General features: G+C 29.6%; 1 protein-coding gene across 2 annotated transcripts in view; it reads left to right on the plus strand.

The window, feature by feature from the left end:
- Positions 1-2688: 2688 nt before the first annotated feature.
- The window catches only part of dnajc17 (DnaJ (Hsp40) homolog, subfamily C, member 17), a 54578-nt gene continuing 41383 nt past the window's right edge, over positions 2689-15883 (plus strand). Inside the window, exons 1-6 of one of the 2 annotated variants that reach the window (XM_042767148.1) lie at positions 2689-2887; positions 6670-6739; positions 12131-12189; positions 13256-13343; positions 13961-14037; positions 14761-14854. In XM_042767148.1, the coding sequence (XP_042623082.1) occupies positions 2810-2887; positions 6670-6739; positions 12131-12189; positions 13256-13343; positions 13961-14037; positions 14761-14854 (466 nt within the window). In that variant the 5' untranslated portion in view covers positions 2689-2809. Of the gene's footprint in view, positions 2888-6669; positions 6740-12130; positions 12190-13255; positions 13344-13960; positions 14038-14760; positions 14861-15883 lie in introns of both variants that reach the window. The other variant, XM_042767147.1, reaches the window with a different exon arrangement.

Raw genomic sequence — 15883 nt, forward strand, 5'->3', positions numbered from 1 at the left:
CAAAACCCACCAGCATGTTGATAAATGAGATTCTGCAGGTCATGCATGTTTGAGAGATTCAGTCCGGTGTGAGGATAAACTGAAGTAGTGTCACTCACAGTCACAGCTGACCCATGATAGAAAAAGAGAAGGAAATGATTTTAAGGAATATACAAAAATCAAGTTTTGTTTTATATGCATAAACGCATAAATGCAAGATCATATTGGCATGTTTTAGCAGTTTAGATTAGTTAAAGGGATACTTCACCCCAAAATGATAATTTTGTCATTAATCACTTACCCCCATGTCATTCCAAACCCGTAAAACTTCATTCGTCTTCGCTTCGTTTCATCTTCGGAACACAATTAAGATATTTTTGGATGAAAACCGGGAGGCCTGTGACTGTCCCATAGACTGCCAAATAAATAACAGTGTTCAAGGTCCAGGAAAGATATGAAAGCGTGGTCAGAATTACTCCATCTGCCATCAGACGTGCAATCTGGGTTATATGAAGCGATGGGAACACTTTTTGTAAGCAAAGAAAACAAAAATAATGACTTACTTACAAGGTGCGCTGTTTCTACATGTATTTAGCTTTGATTTGAAAGAAAACAGTGCATCCTTGTGGCGTGGATGACACAGAAGAGAATACAGAGCATACAGTGATAAGGAGAGACACAGAGGAGACTGCTGACAAAGGAATTATTGAATAAAGTCATTGTTTTCTTCGCTACAGAAAGTATTCTAATCGCTTTATATAACTCAGATTGCATGTCTGATGGCAGATGGAGTATTCTGACCCATGCTTTCATACTTTCCTGGACCTTGACACTGTTATTTATTTGTCAGTCTATGGGACAGTCACAAGCCTCACGGTTTTCATCCAAAATCTTAAATTGTGTTCCGAAGACGAATGGAGCTCTTACGGGTTTGGAACGACATGGGGGTAAGTGATTAATGACAAAATTATAATTTTGGGGTGGAGCATCCCTTTAATTCTGTCATAAAAAGTGTTCATCCCTCGATGCAACAGGCAGCAACAGTGTGTTATAGAGCACTGGGAGATTTAAACATGCTTTATTAATACACTAACCTTTGAACAGTAAGGTTTTTAATGTTTTTTAAAAAGTATCTTCTCCTCACCAAGCCTGCATTTATTTGATCCAAAGTACAGCAAAAAGAGTAAAACTTAACTTTTTTAAAATAACTGTTTCCTATTTAAATATATTTTAAAATGTAAAATATACCCACAATATCAAAAAAGATTATTAATAAACAATAATCAATCCAGCAACACTACTCAAAAAAAAGAATTATTCTAATATTCTGATTTGCTGCTCAAAAAACATTTACCATTATTCTTATTCTTATTCTTATTCTTATTCTTATTCTTATTCTTATTCTTATTCTTATTGAAAACAGCTGAGTAGGATTTTTTCAGATTTCTTTGATATATAGAAAGTTCAAAAGAACAGCATTTATCTGAAATATAAATGTTTTGTAACATTATAAATGTCTTTATAATAACTTTTGATCAGTTTAAAGCATCCTTGCTAAACAGCTTTTGAATGGTAGAGTGTGTAATGTTACAAAAGGTTATTATTTCAGATAAATGCTGATCTTTGGATCTTTCTACTTTGCTACTTGCACTGCACATTTATAGTGTGAATATTTTTTTATTGACAGTTTTTCTAATGAGCTTATGGGTTCTCTTTTTGTATTTCTTTCTCTTTTATATGTATATGAAATATTCTATGTATTCTGTATATTTTATATTTTTTTTACGTGTTTTGTATTGTCCGTGTACATTATATCCGTTCCCCTTCTACAAAAAATACTCATTCAAAAAACTACGTCAGAATGATATAACTGTTCTCGAGAAAGATACTAAAATAATGCACTATATATATACATAAGATATTTTTAAAATTAAATTAATATTTGAATTAATCAAGGATGCTTTAAATTGATCGAAAGTGACAAAAAATTATTTTATAATGTGAGAAAAGATTTCTATTTCAAATAAACACTGTACTTTTGAAATTTTTATTCATTTGTGAATCCTAAAAAATAAAATGTATCACAGTTTCCACAAAATAATATTGTTTTCAACATTGATAATAATTAGAAATGTTTCTCAAGCAGCAAATCAGCATTTTAGAATGATTTCTGAAGATCATGTGACACTGAAGACTGAAGTAATGATGCAGAAAATACAGCTGCACATCACAGAAATATATCAATATAATAAAGTAAAAATATTTCACAATATTACTGCTGTTATTGCTGAATTTTGGATCAAACTATATGCAGGCTTGGTGAACAGAAGAGTATTCTTAATATTTAAATCTAACAGTTAAAAAACTTTTTACTGCTAGTGTACATGTAAAATCATACAAAAAACGTGTTACTTGAAATAAAATAAACATTAACTGAAATAAAATAAATTAAAATATAAAAAAAATAAATTTCTCATTTTAATTTAGGTTAACTTAATGTGGAAAAATAGCTAAAAATAAAAATAAAATTAAAAAAGTAAAATATGAATTGAAACCAAAACAGAAACTGATTTAAAAAAGTAAAATATGAATTGAAACCAAAACAGAAACTGATTTAAATGATTATGATATGCCTACAAAAAAAACACTTGATTTGATTTATTCATAATGAAGGCGCACTCGCTCCTCCAGGCCTGAAGAGGCGCTGCGCTCCCCCGCAGTCACACGTCACCAGACTCCAAATCGCATAGAAGAAGTCTTTAAACTGCTTCTGAGGAACCCACGAATATTATTTTCACGCGTTTATTGTTTTATTAAGTGAAATTAAATCATGGCGTCAACAAAAGAGATTTTAGAGATGGATCTTTACGCTTTATTGGGGATCCAGTCGAGCGCTTCAGAGAAACAGGTGCGTTATTCTGAGATCTGCGGTTTCTGTCAATAACACAAATATTAATAACCATATATGAGAGTATACAGAGTAACAATACTGTAAGAGTATAACGGCATCGTTTCCATCACTCGAGGAGGTTATAGAGGGCATGTTTGGTGTTCAGAATATGAGAACAAGAAACAGAAATGTTTATATGTCAGAACAGCAGATTACTGATTAAATATTTCAGGTTATGGTCAATATTTCATTCAATAATCTACCACAGGCTTCTAATGACGTGTTTTTGTGTATTTCATATGTTTTAAAGATGGTTTTAGATGTAAAGACACTCATGTGGGCTGTTTTGCTGATTGATTTCTGTAAGTAAACACAGATATTAAAGACAATAAGCTTTATTATTAATATTTTCTGGAGCGAGGATGAAGGTTTTTTGAGTGTAAGATGTTTTAGGAAACATTTACAGTAATAGCCGCTTACAGTATATTAGTAGATGAGGTAGTTTGTGGACTGTAGGTGGCGCTGCAGTGCAACAAATGACTGTCAGAATTTCATCCTTAAATCAGGATTTCATTCATTTAAAAGTATTATTTTTAATTAAATTAAAATTAAAAACATAATGTTTGAATGAGTATATATAATAAATTTTAGTACATTAAATGTTTATTATATAATATTAATATGATTATATATTAATTGTTATAAATGATATTTTTCTATATTTATGCATTTATTATTTTCGTAACAATTTATAATATGAAATATATTTAATTTTCTGTAAAGTTATTTTATTTTTAATATTTCCAATATTATGTATATTTAATATTATAATATTAATATGATTATATATTAATTGTTCTAAATTATATTTTTCTATATTTATGCATTTATTATTTTCGTAACAATTTCTAATATGAAATATATTTAATTTTCTGTAAAGTTATTTTATTTTTAATATTTCCACTATTATGTATATTTAATATTATAAATTATATTATAATATTAATATGATTATATATTAATTGTTATAAATGATATTTTTCTATATTTATGCATTTATTATTTTCGTAACAATTTATAATGTGAAATATATTTAATTTTCTGTATTATAAAGTTATTTTATTTCCAATATTTCCACTATTGTGTATATTTGATATTATAAATTATATTATAAATATAACATGTACACATTTCATGCATTAAATGTATTGTAAATTGTCAACTACAAGTATAAATATAAAATGTATTCCTGCATATTGTAAAGCATTTAATACACTGACTGTGTATTATGTGTATATGATAGAGATTGTGAATATTGTGCATTCTGTACAATGTGATATACATACATGCTGAAGTCAATGTATAATTAATATTATTTTAAAAATATTAAAAAATAAAATAATAGGATATATATATATATATATATATATATATACACACACACACACACACATAAACACAGTATATACATATATATAACTAATATTATATACAGTTAATGTCATAAGTTTTAATATTTTTATATTTACATATATACATTATATTAAAATTATTTTAAAAAATTGTATATATATATAATATATATATATATATATATATATATATATATATATATATATATATATATTAGAGCTGTCAGTGAGTTGATAATCTATTTTGAGAAACCTTTTTTCATTCATGCAGTGGAAGTCACTGATAACTGAAACAGTTGGTTATTCAGGTTTGAGTAAATTATGACATACTTTAATTTTTGGGGATGAACTGTCCTTTTAAAGTGTTTTCCCCTTCTTTTTTAATAAAACAGTACTCTAAATAAGAAACTAAACCTGCCAGGAGGTGGCAGTAAATGTCTTTATGAGTGTTTCATGCATTCGATTCGTTCAAACGGCTGATTCATCCAGGAATGAAGTAAACGACTCTCTTTATGAACGAGTCTTTGAATCATTGATTCACACGATTCGTTCAAAACGCGGATTCATTCAGAAACTAAACGCTGCTGTGTTGCAACAATTCTGCTGTGGCTTTACAGGTAATATTCTTGTTGGCAAAACTGAGAAAAAAAGACAATATTGTGTTTAAAATATCACACAATATTGACTTCTTATTTACTGAAGTGTTGTATAAAATCACATACAACTAATATTGGATTCAATTAATCTTATAAGTTTAGTATTTTGATATTTACACAGATACATTATATTAAAATGATATTAAAAATGATATATATTCAATATAATTTTAAATAAAACAGTTTTTGAGGTAAATAATGAGCTGGAGATGTTCATGAACACAGGGACTTCTGGGATTGTTTTAACCCTGTGAAGCCTGACATATGAAATAAAAGTCAGAATATTCTTTTTTTTTTTTTTTTAAATGGAACAGTTTATTGAAAGTTTATTTAAAATATAAATAAATAAATAAATAAATATATATATATATGACAATTATGAGATAAAAAGCCAATTATACACTGTATATAATTTTTAGATAAAAAAAAAAAACATAATGAGACAAAAAGTCACAACTATGAGATAAAAATTAAAATGATTAGGAAAAAATTAAAAGATGTGAGATAGAAAGTCATTACTATTTTAAAATAGATCATTAAAAAAAACAAACATTTCATTGAAATTAAAATAGACCGGAAAATCTAGATTTTTTTTATTTTATTTTATTATAATTTTTAAATTAAAAATATCTTTTCATTGAAACAAAAAACAAAAAACAATATTTAATCATATCAAAAAATATTCATATATTTTTTAATGCGTGTCATATTTGATGCCTCAGGCTAAAGGTTCACATTGTTAGAATATAGAGGAAAAACAGCTCAATTATATCCATATTTTCTTATATTCATATATATTGAGAGACTCAAACTGAGAAAACATATGCAATTTGGTGCAATATGCTTGTAAAATATTCTTGTGAAATTTTTTTCATTATAAAAAAATTAAAATAAAATTATCTAAAACCTAACATTTATCTTAAACTTAACTTTTTTTTTATTTTATTCTTGTGAAATTTTTGTTTTATTTATTTATTTGTTTGTTCTTTCTTTTGTTTATTTATTTTAATTTAATTAAAAATAAAATAAGTTAATTTCGATGTTTATTATTTCCCACATGTATCATACAGAGGTTATAAATTAATAACGGTTATAAATGATAAGATGGTGCTGTGTGGTATTGAGAATAATCATAAACTTGATCAGAAGTCTATTGAATCTGATTTTCTTGAGCTCATATTTTACTGTAATCTGAAGCAATAAACCATTAAAACATTGTCTCTGATTTATTAGGAAGTGTTTTACGAGTATGTCGCTGCGTGTTTTCATTCGTTTGCTTCATAATGAGTCTAGATTGCAAAAGATAGTGTTAATAAATGTAGTGAGCTAATCGTGTCAGAGCCGGTTTGAGTCTCTGTCCGCTGATGGACAGCGTCTAATGAGAAACACACCATTGTCTACCCGATGAGACGAGCGGTTCACATTCCCAGAGGCTCATGGGAGCTCCTGGCGTATAGACGTGTGCACGCTCGGCTCGGAGGATTTCTGGGCTGCGGTGGACGTGACCGCAGTCTATTGTTATGAAACATCTCTGCTGCTTCGGGTCTTCCAGGAAAGCGTGAGCTCCTCGGAGTCTGGAGTCATGTTGAGTGTTGTGTATAATCGTTTGTTCTTGTGAAACAGCTGCGGCAGAAACAGTGGAGAAGGAGATGTAAAGAACGGCGCGGTGATATCGGGCCGCATGTTTGCGGTGATGCGGCTGGGTCTGATTCTTCTCTCTGCTCTTTTGCAGATCAAGAAAGCGTACCGACAGAAAGCACTGTCCTGTCATCCTGATAAAAACCCTGACAATCCCAAAGCTGGTGAGCGATGCAGACCCCCGTCCACCACTGACTGATATAATAATCATATAATAATCATATAATAATGGAAATAAATAAAGGAATATATTACAAATAATTTCTAATTAAATTCAGTCCTAAATTTAGTCTTTCTTACTGAATGTTATTTGTTCTTCTGTTTTATTTATTTATTTTTATTCCCACATTTTTTGTATTTTAACTCTATTTTTATTCTTTTAAACCTTTATAAACTTTTTATTCTTTCCACTTGTTTTCTGTTTATTTTTAACTTTATTTTATTCTTTTAAGCGCTTTATTCTTAATTTCTTTTTCTTTCTTTCTTTCCTGTATTTATTTTTGTAACTTTTTAATTCTTTCCTTAATTTTTTTTGTATTTTAACTCTATTTTTATTCTTTTAAACTTTTAAAAACTTTTTATTCTTTCCACTTGTTTTCTGTTTATTTTTAACTTTATTTGATTCTTTTAAACCTTTTATTCTTTTTTATTTATTTATTTATCTTTCTTTCTTTCTTTTTTCTTTCCTGTATTTATTTTTGTAACTTTTTAATTCTTTCGTTCATTTTTTTGTATTTTAACTATTTTTATTCTTTTAAACCTTTAAAAACTTTATTTTTATTTATTTGTTTATCTATCTAATTTATCTATCTATTTATCTATTTATTTATTAATCTAAACTCTTCTTTCTTTCTTTCCTGTATTTATTTTTTTATTTATTTTTACTTTTTAATTTTTTACTTAATTTATTGTATTTTAACTTAATTTTTTTAAACCTTTAAAAACTTTTTATTCTTTCCACTTGTTTTCTGTTTATTTCTAAACTTTATTTTATTCTTTTAAATGTTTTATTCTTTCTTTCTTTTCTACTAAATGTTTTTTGTTCTTTCGTTATTTGTTTTTTAATTAGTTAGTTATTTGTTTATTCCCACATGTATTTTTCCATATTGAAAAACATATTTCAACATTTTTTTTGTATTTTTGTATTTATTCTTACATTTCTGTCTCTTGTGTGATAGTCAGGTGGGCTGGACTGGCTTACCATGGTTTACTTGTTGACATAACACATACAGTATATGCGTTATTTTTTCCTTAAAATTACAAGTATTTATAATGGAATATTTGTAATATTAATCAAGGTTTCATGCAGCAAAAACCAGCCCTGTTTGTCATGATCATTTCCTCACTCTCTCTCTCTGTATTCTTCTTCAGGGAGGTTCAAGTTACTTAACTCTTAGTGTTGATATGTAAATATGAACAGTCATAGTTTAACGAGTGTCTATGACGTCACATGATTTCTGAATCAGTTATTTTAGCAGGTTCAGCAAATGTATGTCCTTGTTTGGAAGGAGCAAGAAACTCCTGTTTTCCAGCATATGAGCCTTTAAGAGAAACCCTGCAGTAAATCATTAAAACTGGGCACTAAATCTGGTTATGAGTACGAGGGCGAGTCTCACGCAAGCCTGTCAAGAACACGACTAGATCATATTTCACTTCCAATCACAAGAAATTATAGTCTGCAAAGGACAATTAAGTGCATTTAACTCCACCAAATTCTCCTCATCGTCTTATTCTCATTTCTATTACTGTATGGCAAAAGTTTAGTTTATAGTAAGAATTAAGTATTTATGATTTGTATAAGAATTAAAAAAATAACAATTTTAATAAAATACATTATAAAGTATTTTTCTTGTTTTTATTATATATTATAAAAAATATTACAATTACATTATTAAAATTATTATAATATTATATTTAATACAAATATAAGTAGTGCTTATTTTAATTAAAATTTATATTATTATAAAAAATACTAATAATCTATACTTGTTCATACTGGTATTTTAAATACTGAACTATTTAGATGAAAACAATAATTTTAATAAAATGCAAAAATGTATTTATGTATTATAAAGAAATATTTTATTATTGTTGTTGTTTTCATTTTTTTATTATTTAGAAAATAATTATAATTGTATAATTAAAATTATTATATTATTTTAGATTAAAACAATAATTTTAATAAAATGCAAAAATGTATTTATGTATTATACAGAAATATATTATTGTTGTTTTCATTTTTTGATTATTTAGAAAATAATTATAATTATATTATTAAAATTATTATATTATTTTATATTTAATAAAATATAAATAGTATTTATTTTAATAAAAAAAAAAGCTATTATAAAAATGAGAATCTAATGTGAATCACTATAAATAAATGAGTATAACAAAAAAGAGAAAATGTAGTCATGCATTACCGTAATAGGGAAAAGTTGCTTAATTGCCGTGAAAATAATGTTGCAATTCCTTGAACACATTAACCTTTTTTTTGTTGTTGCAAAATATATCCTACAAAATGTTTCAGTTGATTTTGGAGGGACTTTATTTTCATGAGAGTTCAAGCACAAAGTCAACAACATAAAGCCACTGTAGATCAGATATGGCTAAATTCATGGCTTAAACCAGTCAAAACTAAGCAGGCCAAGACAAGCACAGACTTCCAAACTGAGACCAAACAATCAGGGCAGATACGAGGCAGCGTGACATAAGACGAGACGGCACAAGCGCTCGCAGCTGAAGCATGTGGCTTCTCTTAGACCCCCCGTGACTCCGGCTGCCCAGAACATGTGCATAATCAATGCTGGGAAAATCATTCAGTGTCAGGAAAAATGCACCTTGGACGAAGATGGCGTGTTCGAGGGCCGTTTTTTTCTCTCTGCGGTCTCTGGAGGCCTTCAACAATTCCTGATTAAGTCAAAACTGGGAAACGAGGCATAATGGGTTATGGTGCAGGTTTGCTTTCTCAGAAATCATGGAATATGCAGAGTACCATATGGCCGCTCACGCGAGAGTCGTCTGTCTGCGCGGGGGTCAGGCAGAGGTCACGGCACACTGGCGGCAGTTTGGAATAATTAGGATTTTTAAATGCTTTTGAAAGAAGGCTGTTCTGCTCAGCAGGGCTGTATTTATTTGATCAAAAATACAGTAAAAATAGTGAAAATGTTTTATAATGTAAAATAACTGTTTTCTGTGTGAATATCTGTTGAACTGTAATTTATTTCTGTGATGCGCAGCTGTATTTTCAGCATCATTACTCCAGTCTTCAGTGTCACATGATCTTCAGAAATCATTCTAATATGATGATTTACTGCTCAAGAAACATTTCTGATTATTAACAATGTTGAACACAGCCGTGCTGCACAATATTTTAATGGAAAATTCAAATTAATTCAAAATTAATGGGGGTTTAAGATTAAAAAATAATTATAACAGGGCACTAAATTTGGTGATGTCTCATGTAAGAAATTCTAGTTTAGAAAAAAGTAAATATAAAATAGAATTTAAATAAAATAAATGTAAAAATAAATAAAAATATATATAATTATTATATTCTAAATTAATAAATAGCCTATAATATTCTATAATTATTATAATAATATTTTTATTAAATAGTGCTTGTTTAAATAAAAATATATTACAGTCACCATTAATAAATAATTACAAAAAATTCAAATATGCCATGCATTACAGTAAAGGGGAGAAGGTGCTTAATTGATTTAAAAAAAAAAAAAACTTATTCAGCAAAGATGCAATAAAAAAAATGAAAAATGAAAATAAACACAAAAAAAATTTAAAAAGATACAATATATTTCAAATAAAAATAAACGCTGTGCTTTTGAACTTTCTATTCATCTGTGAATCCTGAAAAATAAAATGTATCACAGTTTACGCAACTGTGTTCAACATTGATAATAATCAGAAATGTTTCTTGAGCAGCAAATCATCATATTAGAATGATTTCTGAAGATCATGTGACACTGAAGACTGAAGTAATGATGCTGAAAATACAGCTGCGCATCACAGAAATAAATTACATTTTAACAGATATTCACACAGAAAACAGCTGTTTTACACTGTAATATTATTTCACTATTTTTACTGTATTTTTGATCAAATAAACGCATTCCTTGATGAGCTGAAGAGCCTTGTTTCAGAAGCATGTTAAACTCTTCTGGCCGCTGGTGTACATTTGACCTGGTGTGCGTGCGGACGGCTCGCTCTGTTAATGGTGCAGGTATCGCTGTAACTCGAGCCGCTGGCTCCACGGGGGTCTCTGGGGGGAAAGCGGAGCTCGCAGACGCTTGTTAGCGGAGAGCAGAGCCAGTCGTGCCCTCAGCGAGTCATTAGGGGTCCGGCGGCCCCTCGTGTGCTGCGGCGGGGACCCGCGTTTACACGCAGGAGCGCAGCGGGGTGTCATTAGCGGAACAGCTTTCGTGAGAGCGCCAGCACCCTGCTGTAATGAAGGAAACATGTTCGTTAGCAGGAGTCAGACTACTACAGCACTTACTTCTTCAACAATAAACCTTGAAACATGCTATATAAAATAGAAAGACAAAAACAAAAAAGATAAATAATATAATATTATATATATATATATATTATACCATGGACCACAAAACCAGTCATAAGTGTAATTTTTTTAAAATTGAGATTTATGCATCATCTGAAAGCTGAATAAATAATCTCTCCATTGATGTATGGTTTGTTAGGAGGACAATATTTGTCTGAGATACAACTATTTGAAAATCTGGAATCTGAGGGAGCAAAAAAATCTAAATATTGAGAAAATCATATTTAAAAATAAATCATATTATCATAACATCATATAATGTTTATAAACAATAAAAGAATAAGCTCACCAAATGGACTTTAAATTGTGTATGTATATCTTTATTATTAATATTTTTATGCATTTTTTTATTATTTTGGTGGAAAGGGATAATATGAGGTGAAAATTTGTGGAAAAGATTAAAACAATAAATAAATAAAGTTAAATATTTTAATTTATCATTATTCAAATTGTATGCATATTTTGATTAATTATTTTGGCAGAAAGGGATAGCGTGGGGTAATTCTTTTTCTTTTTTAATTCTTTGGAAAAGATTAAAACAACAAATAAGTAATTAAAAACAGTTTGATGTGTTGTGTATGAATATGTAAATAATTTATTATTATTATCGTTATGTGTATTTTAATTATTTATTTTGGCGAAAATGGATAATATGCTTTAAAAATGTTTTGCAATTATATTTTCGCTTTTTTAATGGTTTAGAAAAAACAAATACATTAAAATAATGATTAAATAGCCTAGGATTTAAAGTAGTTTGATATGCAAATGTGTGCAGACACCGAGCTGTTGAGTTTCAGTAAATGCACTGGAGAGGAAACGTTCATAAAACAGTGAAGAAATCTATGATCTGATGCCGTTAATTTCTTCAGGGTTGTTCAGTCGAGTGTCTGAACAGATAGGAGGTATTATACCAGTGCAAGAGTTTTTACTGTTTTACAGTCAAATGAATGTGATTTATTTTGTTTCTTCTTCGTTGCAGCGGAGCTCTTCCACCAGCTGTCTCAGGCTCTGGAGGTTTTGACAGACGCCGCTGCCAAGGTGAGACTCATCATGCTTCGTTATGAATCATAAAGCACAGTTACAGTAGACGAGATCAATCGTTTTGACTCCATTGTGTGCAACAGTATTTGAAGGCCTTCCATCTAATAGTTCTCCTCTTTTATGCCAAAAATCATTAGGATATTAAGTAAAGATCATGTTCCATGAAGATATTTAGTAAATTTCCTACTGTAAATATATCAAAACTTAATTTTTGATTAGTAATATGCATTGCTAAGAATTAATTTGAACAACTTTAAAGATGATTTTCTCAATATTTAGATTTTTTTGCTCCCTCAGATTCCAGATTTTCAAATAGTTGTATCTCAGACAAATATTGTCTGATCATAACAAACATATTCATAATACAGATTAATTTCCATGACTTTTCTAGGTCTAGAAATCGCAGTTTTAAACACTTATATTATGCATGTTTTCCAGGAATGCAGAAAAACTGTTTCTTCAGAGACTTATAATAAGAAATGTCTGATCTGTTGTTTAATCTTGTTACGTCTTATTTTAAATCATTTGAAGTCATCTTGAGGTCTTCTCACACTGATACGTGACCCCGGAGCACAAAACCAGTCATGAGTGTCAATTTTTCGAAACTGAGGTTTATACATCATCTAAAGGCTGAATGAATAATCTCTCCATTGATGTATGGTTTGTTAGGAGGACAATATTTGTCTGAGATACAACTATTTGAAAATCTGGAATCTGAGGGAGCAAAAAAATCTAAATATTGAGAAAATCATCTTTAAAGTTGTTCAAATGAAGTTCTTAGCCATGCATATTACTAATCAAAAATTAAGTTTTGATATATTTACAGTAGGAGATTTACAAAATATCTTCATGGAACATGATCTTTACTTAATATCCTAATGATTTTTGGCATAAAAGAAAAATCTATAATTTTGATCCATACAATGTATTGTTGTCTATTGCTACAAATATACCCCAGAGACTTAAGACTGCTTTTGTGCTCCAGGGACACAAATAGAAATACTTGATGGTCTTCATCAGGATGTTCACTTGATCATTTGTACGTTTGTGTTTCTTTCTTCAGGCTGCTTACGACAAGGTCCGTGCCGCTAAAAAACAAGCCGAGGAGAGAAACCAGAAGCTAGATGACAAGAGGAAGAAGATTAAACTCGGTCAGCTACTCTTCATCAAGTTCACTCATTTCTGCTCCGTTATTATGGGAAGACATCGATTGTGTGGAGGCATGTTTCTGCCAAGAAACAAAAAGAAAAAAAAATCTCTACATTTAGACAAATTTCTCACAATTCCAAGAAAAAAAGACAGAAAAGCAAGATATTTTACATAGTTTACATCTTTTACAACTTTTTGTTCCCATCACGGAATAGAAAAAATAAAAAAGATAATTGCAACTTTATATCTCACAAGAATTACAAGATATAAACCTGCAATTCTGAGAAAAAAGTGATAATGATGACGAGATGTGAACTCATGTTAAATCAGAGAACAGAAGTCTGAATTGTGAAAAATAAACTCTTTTCTCTCTTAAAAAAATTATTCCATGGCAGAAAGGTTAAAAAAAAACAGAATTGTGAGATGCAAACTCTTGCAAGGAAAAAAAATCAGGATTGTAGATAGGTATATCTTGTAGTTCTCTGAAAGAATTTCAAGGAAAAAAGTTTGAATTGTGATATAAAAGTCGCAGTGACATTTTTTTTTATTTCTTGGCAGTAATGGGCTGCCGTATGATTGTCTGTGTAAAGCGTTTAACATTTTATTGTTGGTTTTGTAGATTTGGAGGCGCGTGAGCGACAGGCAGATAATGTGAAAGCAGAAGAGGTTCAGATCACCCGCACATTAGAAGAAGAGGTAAGAGCTTCATTTGATCTGTGTGAAGTCTATTATAACTTCATGAAGCGCTTGTGATGGATATTTAATAGTAAGAAAAGTGCTTGTAAGCCCCTCCAAATGTACAGTGAGTTATTAGGGATGCATTTTCTTCTGCTAGATGACTAGTAACCAGGTACAGCTGATACAGTATCTGCTTTTTTAATGCATTTGGCGGATTTCTCAGCAATGGATGCTCTGCAGTGAATGGGTGCCGTCAGAATGAGAGTCCAAACAGCTGATAAAAACATCACAATAATCCACAAGTAATGTTCACTGATGGACTGGAGTGCTGTGGATTACTTGTGATGTTTTTATCAGCTGTTTGGACTCTCATTCTGACGGCACCCATTCACTGCAGTGCATCCATTGCTGAGACACTGATGCAGTGGTACATTTCTACAAACCTGATGAAGAAACAAACTCATCAAATTTTCATTTTTGCATGAGCCATTCCTTTAAGATACATACATTTCTATCAGTCTACACTCACGTTCTGTCCTGCATCTGCTTGTAATCTTCTGTCCGGTGCTGCAGTAATGCCTGGTTTGATTAGTGAGCAGCCGATAGGTGTCAGTGTTTGTCGTGCGGGGTCTGAGTGACGGGTTACTGCGGGTCAGGCCGGCTGAATTGCACAGAGTATTGTTTTGCTTATGCATATAATAATTCTGGGAATGCGTGTGGTTGCGTGTTTCTGTGTTGTAGATCGCCCGTCTCAGGGAGGAGGGATCACGAGAACTACAGGAGCAACAGAGACTCGTACGAGAGCAGATCCAGAGAGAGAAAGGCATAAACACAGGCACAGGTGCCTAAACACACTCTCACACACGTTTACATTGATGCATTTATTCAGAGCACTTGCACATTGCGTTGAAAGCATATATTTGTTCTTTTTATTACCTGGTTAAGTATGGTTCATGCATGCTGCTGCTAGCAATGCCGGGGTCATGGGTTGATGCATGCATGATCATATGCAATATGCCTTAAATGCACTGGAAGAGACTTTAGATAAAAACATCTGGCAAGTGCATTAAAATGTAATATTTATATACATTTATTTAACATTTACCTGTCTAAATGAGGACATACCTTCCTAATTTCTTGCTGTTAAACTAAATAAATTAAATAAATAAATTTGCTATTAGATAAACACACACAGATCTTTATAGAGAGAGTTCACCTAAAAATAAACATGCTTTCATCATTTGCTCTCTGCACAATTAATCAATACTGCAGTATGATTTAGTGCAATGGTTTATCATTTGAAAATGAAGAAATTAAGGCAGCCATATAATAATTTTACAGTTGTACTTTAGATTAAAATTGTTATTATAAATTATATTATTATCCTATTATTTTTCTTTAATACTTTTTTACAGTGAAACATTACAATGACAGTATTTCTTATGTTGTTTAATATTTAATGTAATTAAAATTATTTTGTTTAAATTATTTATTTAATTGTTTATTTTGTAATAATAAAATGTGATTATATATATATCAATATGACTATAAATTAATAATAATTTATTATTATTATTTAATGTATAATAATAAATTATTTAATATTATTCACTACTATGTATTATACATTAATAATAATAATAATAATAATAATAATGGTTATTATTATTATTGCTGCTGCTACTACTACTACTATTATTATTATTATTATTATTATTATTATTATTATTATATAGTCATATTGATATGTAATCACAACATTTTTCAGCCCTGCAAACAAACAGAGTAAACCTAAAGCTTTTAAATCACACTCACAATTTTTATCTGATAAAATAATGACAGGATTATTATTTCTGTGTGAACT

Source organism: Cyprinus carpio, chromosome A12 (assembly GCF_018340385.1).
Source record: "Cyprinus carpio isolate SPL01 chromosome A12, ASM1834038v1, whole genome shotgun sequence".
In the NCBI taxonomy this organism is placed as follows: domain Eukaryota; kingdom Metazoa; phylum Chordata; class Actinopteri; order Cypriniformes; family Cyprinidae; genus Cyprinus; species Cyprinus carpio.